At 39.1% G+C, this 21,251-nt stretch overlaps 3 protein-coding genes across 3 annotated transcripts; 1 reads left to right on the forward strand and 2 right to left on the reverse strand.

The window, feature by feature from the left end:
* Window positions 1-110: 110 nt before the first annotated feature.
* On the reverse strand, window positions 111-3,374 carry apex1 (APEX nuclease (multifunctional DNA repair enzyme) 1). The gene is made up of 5 exons (XM_083907199.1): window positions 3,335-3,374; window positions 2,136-2,270; window positions 1,832-1,995; window positions 1,538-1,730; window positions 111-1,044 (listed from the first exon to the last, which is right to left on the reverse strand). The coding sequence occupies exons 2-5, from the start codon at window positions 2,197-2,199 to the stop codon at window positions 530-532; spliced, it is 936 nt and encodes a 311-aa protein (XP_083763325.1). The 5' UTR covers window positions 2,200-2,270; window positions 3,335-3,374; the 3' UTR covers window positions 111-529.
* Window positions 3,375-3,626: 252 nt separating this feature from the next.
* osgep (O-sialoglycoprotein endopeptidase) lies at window positions 3,627-11,708 on the forward strand. Its single transcript, XM_083906544.1, has 12 exons — window positions 3,627-3,742; window positions 4,579-4,698; window positions 4,804-4,923; window positions 7,029-7,204; window positions 7,294-7,389; window positions 7,472-7,521; window positions 7,621-7,699; window positions 7,806-7,871; window positions 8,311-8,401; window positions 9,417-9,492; window positions 9,732-9,830; window positions 11,576-11,708. Exons 2-12 carry the CDS (start codon window positions 4,584-4,586, stop codon window positions 11,613-11,615), a joined length of 1,008 nt encoding a protein of 335 aa, XP_083762670.1. The 5' UTR covers window positions 3,627-3,742; window positions 4,579-4,583; the 3' UTR covers window positions 11,616-11,708.
* A 967-nt stretch (window positions 11,709-12,675) lies between these two features.
* On the reverse strand, window positions 12,676-19,481 carry LOC310941382 (uncharacterized protein). The gene is made up of 4 exons (XM_083906545.1): window positions 19,366-19,481; window positions 14,882-15,679; window positions 13,791-13,823; window positions 12,676-12,813 (listed from the first exon to the last, which is right to left on the reverse strand). The coding sequence occupies exons 1-4, from the start codon at window positions 19,379-19,381 to the stop codon at window positions 12,764-12,766; spliced, it is 897 nt and encodes a 298-aa protein (XP_083762671.1). The 5' UTR covers window positions 19,382-19,481; the 3' UTR covers window positions 12,676-12,763.
* Between the last annotated feature and the right edge of the window lie 1,770 nt (window positions 19,482-21,251).

The raw sequence follows: 21,251 nt of genomic DNA on the forward strand, positions 1-21,251 counted from the left end.
TGGCATAATATAGTTAAAAAATCTTTAAATAATGAACAGAAAAACTCTTTATATAAATTCAGTCTTTATTCAGAAATGAGTGGTTTTATTTCAACAGCCCAGTTGGGAAAGAAAGCTTAAACATTGTGTGTGCCAACATATACATTATCCCCCAACAGCAGTTGTTTCTTTTTGAATGAAAACAACAAACAAATGAATTTGTGTCAGATCAGCAGTAACAAAGTCACCAGGTTTTACAGTTGAGGCATTATTTAATTTTATCAGCTTAGTGTTGTATTTTTACAGAAGTGAAAAAGTTATTTCCGTTGTAAATGAACAGATTCATTGACTATGTTCACTAACAGGAAGAGGACAAAAACAAGTAAAAGTAAAGAAAATAGTTACAACAGTGCTGGCTTTACTGAATGAATGCCATACGGCAAGTGTTCCTGAACTCAAATGGAGCACTTGCTGGCAGCAGTCAGAACTGAAGTACTTGGAAGGCCGTGCACCACAGGCAGAGCAGAGACCCTTCTGCCCACTCTGTGAGTTACACAGCGACGTGCAGAGTGATGGGGCAGTGGTCGCTTCCCATCGCCTTATTCCGGATCTTGCTGTCGCACAAACCTGCCACCAAAGAGGATGAAAGCAAAAAGTAATCAAGCCTCCAGCCCACATTTTTTGCACGGGAATTCATCATGTAGGTCCAGAAGGTGTAGGCATAGGCCTGCTCGGGGTAAAGCTCGCGGAAGCTGTCGACGAATCCTGCTTCCAGAAGCTGAGTGAAGCCCTCGCGCTCCTCGGGGGTGAAGCCTGCATTTTTCTTGTTCCCCTTGGGGTTCTTCAGATCGATCTCCTGGTGCGCAACGTTGAGGTCACCACAAAGTACCACAGGCTTCTGGATGTCCAGCTCACTTAGATAATTCTTGAAGTCCTCATCCCAGGTTTTACGGTAATCTAAGCGCACCAAGCCTTTGCTGGCATTTGGCACATAGGTGGTCACCATGTAGAAGTTGGGGAACTCTGCAGTGATGACCCGGCCCTCCTTGTCATGCTCCTCTTTCCCTGGAGATGAAGAGGTTTATTGACTATTAGTACAAAATGAAGTGAAAACATAAATTAGTTTTTTAGGGACTATATACTAGAGATATTTACAATTCTAATTATGTAATTATCAATCCATTATCCTACTGCTTTATCCTCCACCAGAGGGTAGCAGGGGGGTGCTGTGCCTATCTCAGCTGACATTGGGTGATAGGCGGGGTACACCCTGGACAGTTTGCCAGTCCATCACAGGGCCACATATAGAGACAAACAACCATTCTCTCACACCTACGGTCAATTTAGAGTGACCAATTCACCTAAACCCCATATTGCACGTTTTTGGATTGTGGGAGGAAGCCGTAGAAAACCCATGCATGTATGTAATTTTGTTCCCCAAAATGTTGAACTATTGGGAGTATGTACTCAAAATTTAAACTTGTTGGTAGAATTCTAAAAAATTTTGGTCTAGTATATATTGTTGGAGTTCTAAATGGTGTACCGACCTAATACTTACCAATTCCATAGGTCACATTGAGGGGCTCAGTCTTGCAGAGCATAGCCACACCGCTGTAACCCCCCTTTTCAGTTGAGCTAGCCCAGTACTTGTGCGGGTACTCGGGCATTGAGGTGATGTTGGCAGGGAGGTCTTTCTCTGCACACTTGGTCTCTTGTAGGCACAAAATATCTGGATTTTCCTCACGCACCCACTGGATTTTAAAAGCATAAATGAGAGGCATTGAGCATGCATGCATTTACTCTGTATCAGCCTTAAAGCAAACGTATTTTCTCAGGGTCACTGCAAACTTACATCCAGGCCGTTCTTTTTCACCCAGGCCCTCAGTCCATCGACATTCCAGGAGGTGATCTTCATATTGGCTTCGCGTCCATCTTTGCTCGCCATTTTGTCAGGAGGATCATCGTACAGTATCGGGGCCTCTGGTTCCTTAGCACTCTTCCCTTTCTTTGCAGGAGCTGTGCAGTGGAAGACATGACACAAGTGCACATGAAGTCAGATATGTACTAATAAAAAGCAAGTTATGTTTTGTCATTGGTTATTTTAAGAATGCATGAACAGCATGTTTCTGAATATGTGCATGGGAACATGTAATTACCAGAGCTGGTGTCATTCTCCCCCTCTGCAGTAGCTGCCTCCTCTGCCTTCTTGCCTCTCTTCATACTTGAACTCGTTCTGACTGTAAACACACTTTTCAGACACACAGCACGCACACACAACCTCAAACACGCCGCTACAGAGAGAGAAAAAAATAAGTTTTTAATTTATTAGGTGAGCTCATTTCAACAATTTGCCTTTTTTGTACAAGGTTGCATCATTTGCAGATTCATTCATAAATAACCTTGTACTGTCATTGTAAATAATAATCAAATACAAAATCTGTACATGTTTCATTGGAAATTAGTAAAAATGGTTGTTTCCAGCTATTCACTGGTAAATATTGTTCTGTGCTACATGTACAATGCAGCACACCAGTCACTTTGTACCCCATGAACAAAAGAACGACTTATTTGCCTGTTATTTTCAAATCTTTTACACACTTGCTCAGCGTACACATGGTCAGATGATGGAATTCTGGTGACCGAGATCAATAATAGTCTGTGGAACTTTACAAATAGGATAATTCGATAAAGAGAAATAGACACTGCAACATGTTTGTTGCTTAAGTAAATTTTATTGAGCAACCATTCAATATTAGCATTATCTGCAATAGACCGATATTAGCAAAGTAATCTGTTTTAATTGCAAATCAGTAGTTTGCGTAAGTTTGCTCAGTTGCTTCTCCAATTACGTCTATGAAGTCCAAAACTCAGTGTGTACATGTACACCGACCAGTCTCGCCTTCAAACAGACCCTATATTTCTGAAATCGTGAGCATGTACTTTTTACGCTTTTAATATATTCTTCGGACAGAGAGCGTTTATTTGTTTGGAAGTCGTTGCTGTGGAAAGGAAACTGCCAAACGCACCAAATACAACATATGAATAAATGTGTAACCAGTTGAGTTTAAACAGAAACAGCACGCATACAGAAGACACTACACCAAACTTCAGAATCCATATTATTGTTTTAAAATATGTGATGCACAACAAATTGAATGGAAAGCTAAGCTAACGCTAGCCTTTTCTCTGACAAAGAGAACAGTGCCTGCACCTGCAGCAGTCGGCCTGCAATTAGAATCTGTGCAGACTTTAATCTATGGGATTCATCTGCTAATGCAAATGCGGTTAAATACCGCAAGCGTTTTCTTTTCAACCATGTTTCAGTTAAAGGAGATGCAAATAATCTTACTCGTACTTTCACAACAGGATGTAAAGACCAGCCTCACTCCCCCGAACAATCTCGCAGATTTGTGAACGTGAGCACGCGCTCGCTGTGTTATGGGGCTGCCTAAACTTGTGCCTGACACAAACGAAAATTGCCCCCTTCTTATTCATCGTCATAATAAAGAGATAATGACATGAGATGCAACAGCAGAAAACATTTCATTGCAAGACACATATTTTATTATGCCCAGATGCTGCTTGGAGGAGAAAACATGTGTTTTAAGTGAGGCGAACTGTACAGCAATGTTGGGGTCCTCCGAGACTTATTTAGAACATTTGGGTTGCTGAAATTGGCTCTGTTGGTAAAACAAGTGGTTTCATAGATTAACCAACTCGAATTGTGACTAATACGCATTGCCGTGGGAAACTGAAAAGCGAGGTATACATGTCTTGTTACTCGAAGCAGCGTTTGTGTTGTCTAATTTGTAGTGAGACTGCATGTTAACATTGCTAGCATAGCAACACAGCCATATATATGTTGATGTTGATGTAGTGTGGGAAGGTATCTACTGATCCCACTGGGCTAATTAACATAAATATGTTATTAACATTAATACGTTAGTTCTACACGTCCTATTGTCTCTCAGTTTTACGTTTTTTAATGTCATAGTAAACGCTTTATTGAAGATGAACACTTCATTTGATTAAATTCATCAATTTTTTGGTTTTATTATTATTTTGTTATTGTTTACAATGAAACAGGGATTATAAAGTAAATGAATATACATGATATTAGATACTGGCTGAAAGTATGATTTGGGAAATTTTAAGGCTCAGCAAGTTAAAGCTGTGAACAAGACAAGTGTTCAACAAACCACACATTGCAGTTGTACAATTGCTTCAACACAGTCAAAAAATTGTAATCTTCATGCACGAAGGATGTATAATTTGTTAAATCAAATTGTGTTAGATGTGTGTGCTGAATACACTGAATGTATTGTGTTGTATTGTATTGACCTGTAGTTGTACTCTACAGTTAATCTGGGGAAACAGTGAACACAACGATAAAAAGTGACACCAGTCTCCAGTCAAGCCAGCCAATGCTGCTGTCTGAGCTGGGATATGCAAATTCTAATCATACCTATCTTCATATGTATTTCCCCAACATACTTTGCTTTCTAAAGTTGTCATTAAGGGGAGAGTACTTGTACTAGTATTTGAAAACTTTAATTTTTTTCCTGCAGTTTCATCTCGGTTCTGTTAAATGTTTTCCAGCTGCAATGACTGTAGTAATTGGGTTTGAAGGCAGTGCCAATAAGATTGGTATAGGAATCATTAGAGATGGTGAAGTTCTTTCCAATCCTAGACGAACTTACATCACTCCCCCAGGTCAAGGTGAGTCGCATGTTTGTCCCAGCTCCACTTCTCCAATGATACTCAGTACATGACAAAGTTGTGTACAGTGAAGGTGACGGAAAGTTTTTTTTTTTTACCCACCAGGATTCATGCCGAGCGACACAGCCAGGCATCACCGTGCTGTCATACTGACTGTCCTGAAGGAGGCTCTGGATCAAGCTGGGCTAAAGCCTGCAGACATTGATTGTGTGGCATACACCAAAGGTAGTGTAAGATCCTGTGTGTTCATGTTTAAATAAAAATTTCCAGGAAATTTGATAGAATGAGGGATTCTTTGTTTCCTTACATGTTTTACAAATTTTAGTACCATTCTATATTATTCTCTTAAACAAATTATATTCTTAGAGTAACATGCTTGGAATACAAGCAGCTAATACAGGAATTAATGATTCAATGAAGTTAAAAACAACTAGTGAAAAAGAGAGGGTGGAAAAGATAATAAATAGTTATACAAAATAATAATAATTAAAACTAGAAAAGCACTCGGAGAGCGCAGACCTCCGCCAAGGCAGCTCAGTGCCTACAAAATAAACCCTACTGATGTGCAGCGTGTATGGATCACGCCCAAAATTGAATTGAATTGCTTGTTCCTGGTCCCATTGCGGACATTTACTGAAAATTTCATCCAAATCTGTATGACAGACAAACTCCGCGAAAACATATACCTGCTGGCGGAGGTCAATAATAATAATAATAATAATACACATCAGGGTTTCCCCCATAAATCTGCTAAGCCCGGTGGTAGGACCTCTCGGGCAGCCCACCAGCGGCCCACAGCGTTATTGTAAGACATTTATTAACAATACTTGAAATTAAATAAATAATATCAATTTTTTCACTTAAATACTAATTAAGTAATCGGCCAGTGAATCTTAAACCAAGCCATGCAATGGTTACATTTAAAAGTAAAATAAATCAACAAGGCGACCTTGAGTGTCATGAAATATAATGCATTATTATTATTATTATAAATAAAAAAGTGGTAGTGCCCCCTCATCTGCCTCATCTGGTGCAGACAAACGGCCCTTTTATTTCTGCGCACCGCCCCTGCGCTGTTCTCTTCTCCCTATCCTGCGCCATTCTCTTCTCCCTCTCCTGCGCCTTTTGTCGCTCTGCGCTTCTGCGTATCTAAGCGGTCTCTTCCAAAGCAGACTGGATAATTTCTCTACGTGTTTTATCCCCACATAAAAATAATGATCTTTATGACGAAGATGAAGTACAGTCAGGAAGAAGTGCAGGTGATCCGAGTAGACAGACTCTGAAGAGCAGAGCGCACCTTTCATCGTTTTTACTCCGTGGTCTCAATATTTATGTAGAAGACGCTTTAGCGCTGTAATTAAGGGAATAACAGATGCATCAGATGAGCTGATGTCTTTAGTTAACTGCTCAAAGAGAGAAAATGTTCTCTGCTGTGTCATAATCTGCTCTGTATGCAGCCAAGTTTTGCTTTTGCGCAGAGACTTTCCAGCGTTTAATAGCTGTTCCACAGTGTACTGGCTCTGTTTCGACCGCCGAATTATTGGTGCATCCCTAAATGTAACATCTTTATTGACAAGAACAATGTAACTGTAATAATGACGCACTTGATAGTGTGACTGGACAAGCGTGCGATGCGCCGATTACATGGGGGGGCATCTAAAGTATAAAAAAAATCTATTTAAAATAAATAAACAAGCAACGCTAAGCCTGGCGGGGGAGCCTGCACATACATATACAGTATAAATATATATAGTATAAGTTAAATTAAATTATAATAATCATTAAATAATACCCCCTCCCCCAAAAACACATTTTAAGTATTGCCCATTGCACAGTCTATACATAATTACTTAACTGCTCTAATAGTGCTTTAGAATATGAACAGTCAGATGAACCTAACAAAGTCTGTAGCAATAAATCACAAGTACTTGCCTTGTACTGTGTCATTGTAAACCGCTTATTACTTCAAATCCAGTTTACGGAATGCATGTCAATTTTCAGCCTGCTCTGGTATGTTCAATTATTCCCTCCTTGTCAAACATACCACACTGTACTTCGAGTGTACTGAGAGACATTTGTTTTTAAAATGGAAACTTGAACTGTGAAGCATTTGTGCTGCTCTTTATGTGGGTTCAGTTTGAACTTTTCCTGATTATCTTGTTGGTCCACTCTGGATTAAATACTCTTTAAAAGCTTTCAGACTGTCATAGTACACAAAGACTTTCATCGTAATACTGACAGGCTTATGTTACATTCTTGCCGAAACATAAACTGCATTGCTTTTGCACCCCAGTATGGAAACCCCTTCTCTTGTTCTTCTTCTTCCTCAGGTCCTGGCATGGGTGCCCCCTTAGTAACGACGGCTCTGGTGGCTCGTACAGTTGCACAGCTTTGGGGAAAGCCGCTCCTTGGTGTGAACCACTGCATCGGACATATAGAGATGGGTCGACTCATCACCAAAGCCAACAACCCCACGGTGCTGTATGTTAGTGGGGGGAACACGCAGGTTTGTTATCCGTTTTGAAGGTCTCATTCAGTTGGACTAACTGCTGTTTTGTAATTTTTTTATTTAGTCATTGACTTCTTCCTGTGCAGGTTATTGCATACTCGGAGCGACGGTATAGAATATTTGGGGAGACCATTGACATTGCAGTTGGGAACTGTTTGGATAGGTTTGCCAGAGTTATAAAGGTTTGTGCTATTTTGTTCTTCTTTTTGTCTGTATTATATAAAGATGTATAAAACTTCTTTGCCCAACTGTTTCTCACTTCAGATTTCCAATGACCCTAGTCCAGGTTACAACATAGAGCAGATGGCCAAGAAGTGAGTGATGATGTACAAAATACAATTATATACTATCTGCAGCTGTTCAACTCTTAACGGCTTCACAGACCTTCACTTTGCTTCTGTCCATGTCCTTAGAGGGAGTCAGTATGTGGAGTTACCATATACAGTTAAAGGAATGGATGTCTCATTTTCTGGGATTTTATCCTACATTGAGGTGAGTAGAAATTCATATTACTAAATAAATACAGTATATAATATTTTACTTTAATACTTACATATCTGCTCTGTCAGGGGAGATGTTTAAACTTTTTCTTTTATAGGAAGCTGCTCACAAGATGCTGAGCTCTGGTCAGTGTACAGCAGAGGACCTGTGTTTCTCACTTCAGGTACAAAGTTGCTGTACTGTGTGATCATTGTAGTTATGAAAAAAAGTTTGTATGACTTTGCAGAACCTATTTGTGAGTTTCAAGATCTTAAATCTTGTCAAAAGTTGTTTGAGCTTGAGATATTTGGTCTTAAATATCAAGAACTGTTTCACCTCTCATTTCATCATAACCTGACGACTTTTTTTTTTTTCAGAAAGTGCTTACATTTGAAACTTAAATGACTACTACATTGACTTTGTATTACATTACATTACATTGCATTTCACACTTTTTTAGAGTTGAATTTGTGACCATGATGCCTCTGCACATGGGAGTACCGTTCTTAACCACTGAGCTGCTCCAATCCTGGCTGATATTATTGATCATCATTGATGAATAATGATGAATAATGGTTGCAGATGTAATTGTGATATTAAATTGAGTCTGTTTTCCCCTATAGGAGACATTATTCTCCATGCTGGTTGAGATCACAGAGAGGGCAATGGCTCACTGTGGCTCCCAGGAGGTCCTCATCGTTGGAGGTGTTGGCTGTGAGTAACACTAATCTAATGGCTGTTAAGATATGTATTTCAATGTCATTTGTTTGTGCTTCTGCCAGTGTTGAGTTTGTTATCATGCCCAGTAAAATGTCCTTGTGAAACATATCAACAGTTAAATTTTCTAATTTCGAGGGAAAAAGTTGCAAAAAATTGCAACAGAGGACAGTGATATATGTCCTCTACTGTATTGTGCAATTCTCCAGTTATTTTGCAATGAAATCACTCAGGTGTTGGTTTTGCTTTTAAAAGATACAGGTTCTGTGTATTGAGGCACAGAATACACAGAAATGTCTTTGGACAAGTACAGAGCTGTGTTGAAATGTCACTAGATTAGCTTAGCATCATAACACAGGATTCTTTCTGCATTTATAACCAGAGCAGGTCACAAAGGCAGTCTTCGGTACCTTTGTATAGCAGTGATTCACACACGGTCGGTTTTAAATAACATGCACAAAATAAGGTTTTAATTAATTCACCAAACCTCTCCTGGAAATTATTCAAAATGATACCAGCTGTCACACGTATGACTGTAAATTGGTTGCTACATTATGCACAAATGTGCTCTTGTCATGATGTATATTGTGATTTGATTTGTGATAGTTAACCATCTTTAGAAAGTGGGTCCATTTAGTAGAAAGTTTCAGAAAACTGTTGTACAGAATACCAATTCCTAGAATTTGAATGATCAATGATAATTTGTTCTCTCTGATGCCATCATTTTTCTAAAATCAAAAATATATTTTGATTGTTGGTGAAATGCAGTGGTGTACTTGGAATTTTTCTTTTCTTTTTAATTATCCTCTCTATACATCATTTACTTTTTGGATGCAGGGAATTTGTTGAACCCTGTCCTCATACCCGTGTCTATTATTGGAAAGTCAGAATTATTTCTGTGTGTTATCCCTGTGATGGACTGGCGACCTGTCCATGGTTTTCCCCGCCTTACACTCACACAGTGAATAATCGGTTTGTATTGAATTGAGAGGCGTTGTTAACTTTGCTGCAGGTAACCTAAGGCTACAGGAGATGATGGAGGTGATGTGTAAGGAGAGAGGTGCCAAGCTGTTTGCCACCGATGAACGGTGAATCAACATATTTTCAACATGTGCACTCAATTTTGAATATTGGACTTTACACAAATTTGCTTGATGATCAGAATCACACTGACCCTTCAGTATACTTTTTGTGTGGTTGGTGTAAATACTGTTACAAAGGTTTTTTTTCTACTCCGTCGCAGGTAAATTCCTACAGATTTCAGAATGTTGGAAGCATTGTGATATAAATGCAGGCCAGATAATACTTTGTTCACTTTGTTCCACAGTTTCTGCATAGACAATGGTGCCATGATTGCTCAAGCTGGTTGGGAGATGTTCAGATCTGGTCAGGTGACACAACTGGAGGACTCATGGATTACACAAAGGTTGACCTCATTTTATTGCTTGAGTTTTTTTTTGTTGTTTTTTTCGTTTTTTTACATGCTGCAGAAGAAATTTACCATAGTACAACACAAAAATGCGAGAGCAAGGCATGACAAAGGGGTCATCTATGACACACTACTGTGACGTTTTGGTGTCATTTTGCTATACATGCTATACCATGACTTTTTTTGGTAATTTTGGACAACATACTTAAATATGCCTTTTTTTGTCAAATGTTGGACGAAATACTATAATATTATTTTTTTTTTCAAATTTTGGAAAACGTACTAAACTATAGCTTTTTGTCTGACACGATACTTTAACTTTTTTGGTCAAGTTTTGGACGACATTCCATAGTATGACTTTTTGGTCAAATTTTGGAAGACATACTATAGTTAGGGCCCTATGAAATCCGTTTTATTTTCTTCCAACTTCCATTTTATTTTTTTCCAAATTCTGTTTTATTTTTTTCCAAATTCAGTTTTTTCCGTTTTAATTTTTTTTTTTTTACCTTTTATACTTACTTTACCACCATAGAATGTGTGCTTTTTGTGTCAGTGAATAAAATGTCCACTGAAATGCAACTTTCTTCTTGAATCCACTGACTTCTCAATTGTTCAATTGTTTTTACTTAAGTTAAATCCTAATTAAGTAAATGCCAGTGAATCTTAAAACAAGCCATGCAATGCTGGTCACATTTAAAAGTAAAATAATTAACATAAATAAATAAGTGGTAGTGCCCCCTCATCTGGTGCAGACAGATTTCTGCGCACCGCCCCTGCCCTGTACTGTTCTCCCTCTCCTGCGCCGTCCGCTTCTCCGTATGCAGACTGGATCATTTCTCTTCACGCAATATTACCCCTGCAACTCTGCAATTAAGGGAATAACAGATGCATCAGATGAGCTGATGTCTTTAGTTAACTGTTCAAAGAGAGAGAATTCTCTCTGCTCTGAAGTGAATGACACGGGGAGTTCACTTTTGCGCAAAGAGACTTTCCAGCATTTAATAGGCGATGTTCCACAGTTTACTCGCCATGTTTCGGCCGCCAAAATTATCGGTGCATTCCTTATTATAATATCTTCATTGACAATAACAATATAACCTTAATAATTTGATGGTGTGACTTGAGTTTCAATCGGCACCTGGACAAGAGGACGCTCGCTGGTTACATGCAGGCACATCGCACTTGTTCCGCGGTTTAGAAAAATCTGTGGTGTAAAAAAAAAAACCTACATACTTTTGTGTGAAGTTTTTGACCCATTTTGACCATTTTTGGAAGACGTACTTATACGATGATGTTTTTGACCAATCTTGACCATTTTTGGACGACATAACTGTGACTGTGACGGTGTAATTTTTTATCACCCTCCCAAAAAAAACATCTGACTACATCACGTTTTAGTCGCAGCTCAGCTGGCTTGGAAACTCGCCAGAGCACGTGCCAAAAAAGTACCAGGTCCTATCCCTTGTGAAAATGTAAAAAAAAAAGAAAATCATGCTGGGATTGTGTCTTGGAAAAGTGCCAATAGTAAGGGATAAAGACTCAGACCACACATTTCATAGTATGGAATGGTCATTGTATACAAATGCACTTAAACAAGCTGCAAAAATATCAGTACGGTATAAAAAGAAGTCAAACACAACATGGTATGTCAAGTTGTCCCAGTGAGGCATTAAAGCAAAGCAATGCATATAGTAACGTGTCAGTGATTTGAGTTTTTACCTTTTTGTGTTGTCCTCTTGTAGGTACAGAACTGATGAAGTGGAGGTGACATGGAGAGATTGACAGACCAAGCGACATAATGGCTTGTGGCTCATTATGATGTTGCAGCAGCTCAATTGGAGCAGTTATACTTGGCCTAAAAAAGACACCTCAACTTTGCATTTGGCCTTTTCATAACTGGGTGTTTAATTTGGTTTGGTCACAAGTACTGCAATAGTAACAGTGGTGATTTCTTTGTGGGAGTCTTGTTTACATTAATTATACAGGCTCCTTTCTTTATAACTGGTTGAGGGGACAAGCTGACACTGAAGAGCAAATTTTGAAAATAAATATTGTTTAAGAAAACATGGACAAACGATTTTTGGCTTTCAGTCTGTACAGCAGCACTAAAGATGTTCAAATTAAATGGACGATGGACAATTTTATTCATTTTTATTGAGCAATACCGTTCACTTACATTTCCTCATTCTCCAGTGTAAATTTTCTTCTTCAATAAATTTTCTTTTCAAAAAAATCAACATACTGGACACGGTGACATTTCTTATTTCATGAGTAACATTCACCCGATTAGGGAACGAAATAAAAACAAAAAAAGGAACACAGCATTAAGATCTGATGGGGTAAAGGGTGAAATCTACTGTGCCATTGACTACACCCTTCTGTAAACTGAAGACATGGCTACAGAAGTCCTCTGCATACATAAACCATAAAACTCAAGCAGGTACAAGACATTCTGTTCATCATTAACAGGGATAAATTACTCTCATGAGGGGTTCTGCCACAGAAATTGGTCACAACAGATTATAACAAAGTGCTTGATTGACCACTTGCTTTACAAAAAGGACCATATTTTGATAAAACTGCAGCTTTAATAGGGGGGGAAATTAAGTTATAGCCTCAGAGATTAAAAAAAAAGAAAAAAAAGGACCAGCTCTAAACATATAAGCTAAGATAGCAATGAGAGGCAATGAAAACATCGGATTAATTAAGGCAGGCTCTGTAAGGCATTAAAAAAAGTCCAATGTTGCAAGATCTCAGAGGAGTTAGTCCAAAGTGTCTCAGTGTGGTTTCGTGTGAAGACATCATCCTGAGTGCAGAGTGTGTGTGTGTGTATGTGTGTGTGTGAGAGAGAAAGGGACTCAAAAAGTTGTCCGTCTTTTTATGTTTTCGTGTGCATGTAGGCGTGTGTTGGCTTTGGGTTTCTCGCGCTGCTAGGCTGGGTGATCCTGGGTGTCCTTGTACCAGACAATCCTTTTTGGATCTGGAAACAACCAAAAACAATGTCACAGGGAGACAAAACAAAGGTTTTTTGCATTTTTCACTTTCTGAAAGGTACACCTGTTCTACTGCTCCATTAGTTTGGTAAGACACAAGATCTGGGTGACGGTGGAGACAAGATTTCACTACAAACGTAATTCGAAAAATACTTAAATACTTTTTGATTGTGACAGGAAACATGAAATTGCATTTCCTTTCCTGTGACAATTTCAAAATAAAGGTCAGGCTAGATTTCAAGGTGCAAAAATTGAACGTTTGAGTGCATTTATAGTAACTTTATACAGTGCTCTACATATGCTGGCAGCCGGTTAGCAAATAGTAGTTATAAAAGACATAGCAAACAGGAAATTGCTACATCTCCTGTGGGTTGTGGATTCCAGTTTACAGACGTATTACCGCCACCTAATGGACTGGGGTGTGGATCAATAGATGAGGCAAAAATACTTGTTAGATTTTCACAAGATGAGAAATCTCGTCATATCTTCACCTCCTCACACCCATACTAATAAGCCAATTACATGGCAGCAACATGATGCCTTTAGGCGTGGAGACGTGATCAAGACAAGCTGCTTAAGTTCAAACACAGAATCAGAGCAGGGGGAAAAACCTGCTGATCTACTGGGATTATAATGCACTCTAATTTTTAGGGTTTACAGAGAAATGAGTAGCAGTCTTGTTGGTCCCAGGGGTCAGAGGAGAATGGTCATTTTATTTTTCACAATCAATGAGTGTAGAGGACAGTGAGTTCTGTTCTGTGAAACAATGTCTGTGATAAATGACTAAGGGGCTTGCAAAATAGGCAAAGTCACAAAACACTGCTGTGGCAGGTTGAAGCGTTTGTAAACAGTTAAAGCCAATTTCAAAACACACAAATCCCCACACTGTGTCAGAGGTAATCTCTAATGACTCGCTCATGTTTCTGAGCAGCAGTCCATCACCTAAAAATCCATATCAACGTACCTTTTTTCTGTCTGTTACAGGTAGAATTCCATTCTGAGGAGGGGGAAAAACATAAGATATATTAGTCGGAGGTTGTGCTCTGAAGAGACAATTTCCAAATTAAAAAGGTCAACCTTGCATTGTGTGGTCAAAGCATAGACTATATATAAAAAGAGAACTCACACTGACGCCTCAACTTTTGTGATACAACCTCCGCTATGTCAAAAATTCACAGGCGTCCGCTGCAACGAGGTGAGCCCTCAACCACACTGGAGGTATCTCATTATATGACATGGTATACTCTTTTCCCCCCACTTAACAAGAGAAATGATTTACAAAACCGACATCATGTTCTTTTAAATTAAACTAGTGATTTAGCCCATTAATTCATTAAAAAACATTTACTGACACTAAATCATTGGTTCTCCAAGTGCGGCCCGGGGGCCAATGGTGGCCCGCAGAAACATTTCTGGCGGCGCGCAATGAATTACAGTTGATAGTTTTAATCCAGGAGGTACTAAGCTTGTTAAATGTTTATTGGACATTACTGGATACAGATCAATAAGTGTAAACAAAAATTCTGTGTATTTACCTGGTTTCTATATGGTGAATTTTAGTGCATTATTGGGTTATAAGCTGGTAATAAGCAGGTAGCTACAGCCCCCAATTACTAGCTATTTATAAAGTAAATACCAGTAAATATATGGTAACAGAAATGTGTTACCTGGTATTAACCTGTAATTAGAAGGTAAGAACAATGGCCAAAACACTGGGTAATTACCCAGTAACTTATAAAGCGTTATTATATTAATGCTTAAAATACATTGTATTAACGCTTATATTACTCAACGCTAAACTGTAGAACTGCAATCTGGTCATTAAAATTATTACAAATGGGATTTCTTTCTGTTTTTTTTCCTTTGGCGGCCCACAGTCCAATGTTGGGTTCCTAAATTGGCCCTCGGTTATCAAAACTTTGAGAACCCCTGTTATAAATCAAGTCAAGTGAGTGGTAAGCTCATTTTACTATGGATTTCCATTCAAACATTGGAGTTTGACTCTGTCCATTTGTTGTATGTAGTCTATGCTTCAGAGCTCATCTTACTACTCACCCCTATTGTGATAGTTCAAAGCTTCTACTAAATGGCGGCAGCTCAGCAGCAGCTTCCCGTTGCTCTCTTCCACCTCTGGGCGCGCGTTTGGGGTGATGGAGGTAGTGATTGGAACCGGTGTTTCTTCAGGAGCCTGGACTGTGACTGCTGTATGGATCTGTGGGTCTTGTTGTGACTGTTTAGCGTCTGTGGGCTGTGGCGGGAGGCCAGGGGCAGTGGGGTGAGGGCTCGTGCCCTCTGTGACGGGCCTCGTCTCACTGATGAAACTGAGACCCCACTGGTTCTGTAGAAGTACACCGATGAGGGGGCGGTCCTCCTCCAGCGCTCCACCTGCTGCTCCTGCTTTCACCTTGGAAGCGTAGCTGACGGCAGGCTGCAGCTTGGCGGGACTGTCCTGCACAGGGAAGGCAGGTGGGGGTTTGAGCAGTGACAGGCTGTCCTCCACCCACCTCTCTTTTTGGTTAACCTTCTGTGGCCGCTCGCCAACTCGGCTGACTCCCTTTTGACTCTCCCTACGGAGGCTGCGCCCTTTGTGCTGATGACCCTTGCGGTCCTTTTCCCTGCGGAAGCTGAAGCCGTGCGTGTGACTGGGTCCAATCAGGACACCCTCGGGTGAGAGCTGTCGGGGCTGTTGGTCACCTCCAGAGATGCAACCACCACCACCACCTCCGCAGTTTCCTGAGCCAGGGGACAGGCGGCGGTTACGAATGTGTGGCTCGGAGTTAGCGGCTGAAACGAGGACGGCTGGGTCACACAGGTTATCGGACTCACACACAGTGTTGCTGACTTCCCATGTACCTGGAATAAGCATAACATGTTGGTCACACATCTGCTTTTAATTAATTGTCATTTTTAAAGCTTCTTAGTGTGAATATTGTCTGGTTTCTCTGCTTCTCAGGGAAAATTTTGAATATTTTTGGTTTCAAAAGAAATGCAAGGACATCATTTTGAAGTTCAGTTAACAACCAACGCCATTATACATCATTATGTAGAAGACATGAAAATTATTCCAAAGACTGAACTGCACTAAACGCAGCTTTTTGTTTATTTTTATGTTTTCTCAATATGTCAACCAAACATTTTTACATCAAATCTCATACATCAGTGGGCAGAGAACTTGTTAGACAATTGCAACTAGGCATTGCAGTTAGATTCAAATGATTAAGTTTACATTAATTCAAAAGGTGTTTCGAGTCGTGGTAATTACTTTAAGGCATTATTTCCAATGATAATAATAAAAATGCAATTCAGTTTTTCAGTGTCTGTATAGGCAACTGAACTGGATTGACATAGAAAAGACGTATCAGAGAGCCATTAACACTTTACCAACAGTTATATCATCATCACAATATTCAACAACATTGTTGCATGTTTTCAAAGTCATGCAGACCCAATTGATAAAGACAAAGTGTATACAAAAATAACCATTCAATAGTTTTCTTTCTTTTTTTTTTAAAGAGTCCCAGCTTCTTAAACGTGTTGATTTTCACATTAAACTGTTTGTTGATGTTTGTGGGGGAAAAAGGAACTAATACTAATTGGTCAGCCATTTTAAATACTTTGATGTGGGACCATTACAGGTGTTTTTCCCATTAGATAACATTAGGCAGAAAATATGCTACAATGTTTGTGTGCATATTATCAGGACTACAATCAATGTTTATTTTACTTATCAGTAAATCTGCAAAAAACATTAGAAATTTGTAAAAATATAAATAAATAAAAATACATTTTTAACCAGTGATGCCCTTGAATGTATTTTGTTCACAAAACAAAAGAAATTACATGTATGGCCATACGTATTGATATTGAAAGAAGCTGAAATCAATTGACTCGTTTTAAATTTTAATATTCCAATTCCTTATCAATTCAGACTTTAGAGCAGACTCTTGATATGGCAAAGAAAAGTAAGAGAGCCACAGAAAAACACAATGTATAGCATGGGTGTCAAACTCTGGCCAGCGGGCCAAATTTGGCCCGCCGTGTAATTTCATTTGGCCCTTGAGGTAATATCAAATTAACATTAGAGCTGGCCCGCCGGTATTATACAGCAGCACCGCCGCTGTAACACCGCATTCACCGCTAATACTACAAATCCCATAATGCTCTGCTGTTGTTTTGTATTCATTGTTATTTTATTTTCAAATTTATAAGCTTGTGGAAAAAGTTAATGTTGATATTTACCTCAGAAGGCTGGAAATAGAAAAGAGGCATTCAATTTTTTATTTAAATTTTATTTAATATGCCATTGATGTTTTTTCGTTTGTTTTTTGAAAGTTGATTTTGCACTTTTAAGTTATATAAGCGTTGCTTGTTCCATATTCATTGTTAAGGCAAATCAGTGGAGCAAACTGAGCAATAATTAACGTTTTATTCATGCACTTTCTCTTGCTACTTCAAGGCTTGAATGTTTGATTCATTCATTATTGTTATTTTATTTTCAAATTTATTATTAGCCTGTGGAAAAAGTTTATTTTGATATTTACCTCAGAAGGCTGCAAATAGAAAAGAGGCATTACATTTATATCCATCCATTATCTACCACTTATCCTGTATTTAGGGTGCATTCAATTTTTATTAAATTTTTATTTGATATGCCATTGATATTTTTTAATTATTATTATTATTTGAAACTCGATTTTGCATGTCACTTTAAAGTTATATAAGCCTTGCTTGTTCAATATTCAATGCAAAACTTGTTTGGGTCCCTATTAAAAGGTTAATTTGTTCAACCTTGGCCCGCGGCTTTGTTCAGTTTTAAATTTTGGCCCACTCTGTATTTGAGTTTGACACCCCTGATGTATAGTATCTGGCATGTATTTGAAAAGTGCTGAACCGGATTCAGCACGCTTAATTTACAGATGTATTAAGTAAGGAACTAAATTTAAACCTGCAATTCCTTAAGACAGCTTAAAGGGTATTGACCTACACAGACACGAGAGCATCCAGATCTGTTAGAGTAGAATTCCCAGAGCACCATTTGCAGCACCTGTAGACTGCGTGCCAAAATTTGACCAGAACTTCACAATATAAATAGACTATTTAATAGTTTTCTTGAACGTGGGGTTATTTTTTGTTTACAAAAGAAATATATATCTAAATTGACAAGTACGCAACACAGATCATAAAGTCTTGGGATATACATTAATTTGGAAGTAGACGTTTTATTTATCTTATTTATCCTCTAAAGAAAACTAACCTACGCCTTAAACTAGAGCTGAGTGGTCTTGATTAAACATCTAATATGCATTTTTACATGAATTCGGGATATCAGACGAAACGGTCATTTTTACATCATTATTGTAAATTTTATTCACAAAACATGTTTACAAGTATTACAATGTGCTATTTGTGCAGATCTGTGAGAAACAAAGATGTTCCCTTCAGTCTGTAGAATATGAACCCCACTTTAAACATAAATAGGTGTTGTATATATTGGGAGCTTCGACTAGTATAATCATTAAAAAAAATAAGTTACCATAAAACGGTAGAAAAACGTGGGTTTAGTTGTATCGTTTCTCCTCATGAGGAGGCCTTACACACTTCAATCAGCCTCAAACTACCAAGGAGGCTTAGAAATTAGGAGAAGGCAGACAGCTACAATGAGCCACAGCAGTTGGATTAGAACTACACTCACGTGGATTCAAAACCTTTCTGAATGTGAATGCATTTATTGCAACAATCCAGCTAATAAGCAATGTTTTCACTGTCCTGCTCTTCAGTCGGAAGAGAACCCAGAGTAGGCAGAACGGCAACGCTGTCATATCGTCATCGCACGCTTTCCTTATATCGTGCGGCCACAAGAAAAAGTATAACTCTACCATCAAAGATGTCATGGCACGAAAAGAAACGTGTAATAAACGGATTATTTGGGAGACAGTGGTCCTGTCGGGGTGGTAAAGATGAAGCGGGCGCATCATTCACATGTTACATGAGTACAGTTGGCCTGACCAGCGTCCCGCTCCTCATTAGCACCACATTTTTAAGAACGGGTGAGGTGGTTGGTCCAGGTCAACAGGCCCGCATCAACATATAAATATAATTCTCCGAGTTTAATCTTACATCCATCACAGTCTCTGATTTGACGAGTAACTTCGCTGCCATTTCATATGATTCTTACGGTTTGTAGCTGCGGAGCTAGCAGCCAGTACCGGTGTTAGCAAACTTTAATTAGCAGCGTCACTATGGTGCGAATTAAATTGGACTGCTTTAATGGTCGTCATTGTGTGATATTTAATTTAGTTCAACAGTGTCCTGAGAGCAGCTGCCGTCGACGAAATTGCTTTATTTGCTGCGTATTACGAACTCCGCTGCTAGCTAGCTCGTTGGCCGAAGCCAAAGTTTCGTAACCCCCATTCAAAGCGATGAGCAGCCTGCTATCGATACCGCTAGCAAGGTTGCTAACATCATAGCGGGACATCAAAAAACACCAGTGAAAGTAAAGAGTTTCGGCCATGTGTGTCAGAAAAGTAGAACAAACTCACCTGTCTTGATATGCATGTCTTTTCGTCGGATGTGTCGTGGGAGCTGAACCGTTTACTAACTTTTGTTTACAGCGTTGAGAGAACGACAACTCGCTGGATGAGTCTTGACTGGCCACCCGGAAGCGACACGAGAATGTGGGTGGAACAGGAAGTCCCTGTAGATAAGCAGTCCGGCGGGAAACGTGGAGGGAAGTTAAATATTTAACTCGCATTATAATGACAATCCATGATAACATTGGTCCTTGTATATATATTTTTTTCTTAAGACGCACACGTCTCAACTTGGTACGCGTTTTCAAATTGTATGCATACAGCTACACAGTTGTTGTATACTTCTTTCTAAATTTCGGGTGTTGTATTCTTTTTGGTTTATTTTTCAGCCAAATCTTATTGCACACTGTTCAGTTTTGAACGCCAAATATTGATGTTGTGTTAGAAATATGAATTAACGCAAAGTCATACAAAGGAGATTGGGATTACTATACTAAAGCCTTGTTCACATAACAAGATAGTGACATGAAACACAACAGCCCAATAATCTGCCAATTGAAGAGTTTTGCCCTGGGCTAAAAGTACAAATCATTCTCATTTTGATAATTAAAGTAAAAAAAAAAGGGTTTTCTGTGGTCAAGACAACCTCAAAGGGGTCACGGGAAACATCTTAATATTTGACACTGCTTGAATTGATGTAAGATAGAAAGTAAGCACTTTTCAATACCAGGTAAACAAGGTTCTCCAGACTGAAAAGATAGCAATAGCTGAAACAGTTTTAACACTTGTGGTGATCTATCGCCATTGGAGGAGACTTCAATACCATGAGTTGGGATTGTGAACTTTGAGCAAGGTTCACTTTACATACAGGAGAAAATGCTTAACAATAGTCACAGTATGAAGAGATAAAGAAGACCACAATGATTTAACCAGAGTGATGTTGAAAAGGACTGATGTGGTGCAAAGACCAGGACATTAGCTCCGATTAAAAAAAAAAATGGTCAGAAGCCATTTATTTATTTAAACAAGTTGATGATGTTCAATTACATTATTTTAGAAAAAGTAAGAAGTGAGGAAAGAAGGCATCACAAATGAATAAATCTTCTATTGAACTGTGTTTTAAATTTGAGGTCATAAAGATTGATAACTGATGACAAATAATACATTTAAAGGGTCACAAGCCATCTACAGCTGGTTCAGCTTTTAGAGAGCTTAAATGCACTTATTGTAAGCTGCTAAATTATTGTAACATTGTGTATCTTTTAATTCACAATGTATATTTGATTGTACACCAAGGAAGTGATCATTCCTATAAAGTCATAGAACAGTTTATTATTAAATTACAAGAATCATAATGTTACAATTAATACATCCTCTGCTCCTGGCAGCTCAAATATTAAATGACTCCACAGCTATGCCTTTGTCCATGTGTGTGTGTGTGTGTGTGTGTGTGTGTGTGTCTCTTCAGCCTCGTAGATGTAGAGAAGGCTTTCTTACAGAAAAGACAGCTGTGTGGCTTCTCTCCAGTATGTGTCCTGATGTGCATGTTGAGGTCAGAGGAGCATCTGAACCTCCTCTCACAGTAGGAGCAGGGATAAGGCCTTTCTCCTGTGTGGATACGCTTGTGGAGGAGGAGCTCACCAGAAGTGAGGAAAGTCTTTCCGCAGTGAGGGCATTGGTGGGGACGCTGTCCTGTGTGAGTCAGGTTATGCCTGACGAGCGAGGTCGACTTGGCAAACATCTTTCCACAGTGTGTGCATGCGAAGGGCCGATCACCCGTGTGTGTATTGAGGTGTTCACTTTGAGCACGCTTAGTTTTAAAGCTCTTGGGGCACTGTGAGCAGCTGAATGGCCTGAAGTTGCTGTGGCTGTGCTGGTGTCGGCCAAGTTCTCCA

The sequence above is a fragment of the Microchirus variegatus genome, assembly GCF_963457635.1.
Source record: "Microchirus variegatus genome assembly, chromosome: 20".
NCBI lineage: Eukaryota > Metazoa > Chordata > Actinopteri > Pleuronectiformes > Soleidae > Microchirus > Microchirus variegatus.

Bases quoted from the DNA above. Each gene is read 5' to 3' on its own strand.
- osgep (XM_083906544.1), top strand. From the start codon at position 4,584: ATGACTGTAGTAATTGGGTTTGAAGGCAGTGCCAATAAGATTGGTATA. The intron at 7,390-7,471 runs GTTTGTGCTATT...TTCTCACTTCAG, and splicing joins GGTTTGCCAGAGTTATAAAG to ATTTCCAATGACCCTAGTCC. The intron at 9,493-9,731 runs GTGAATCAACAT...TTTGTTCCACAG, and splicing joins CTGTTTGCCACCGATGAACG to TTTCTGCATAGACAATGGTG.
- apex1 (XM_083907199.1), bottom strand. From the start codon at position 2,199: ATGAAGAGAGGCAAGAAGGCAGAGGAGGCAGCTACTGCAGAGGGGGAG. The intron at 1,996-2,135 runs GTAATTACATGT...TCCACTGCACAG, and splicing joins GGAGAATGACACCAGCTCTG to CTCCTGCAAAGAAAGGGAAG. The intron at 1,731-1,831 runs GTAAGTTTGCAG...TTTAAAATCCAG, and splicing joins TGAAAAAGAACGGCCTGGAT to TGGGTGCGTGAGGAAAATCC.
- LOC310941382 (XM_083906545.1), bottom strand. The intron at 13,824-14,881 runs GTGAGTAGTAAG...CCCCCTCCTCAG, and splicing joins TTTGAACTATCACAATAGGG to AATGGAATTCTACCTGTAAC. The intron at 12,814-13,790 runs GTACGTTGATAT...GGTTGTTTCCAG, and splicing joins CTGTAACAGACAGAAAAAAG to ATCCAAAAAGGATTGTCTGG.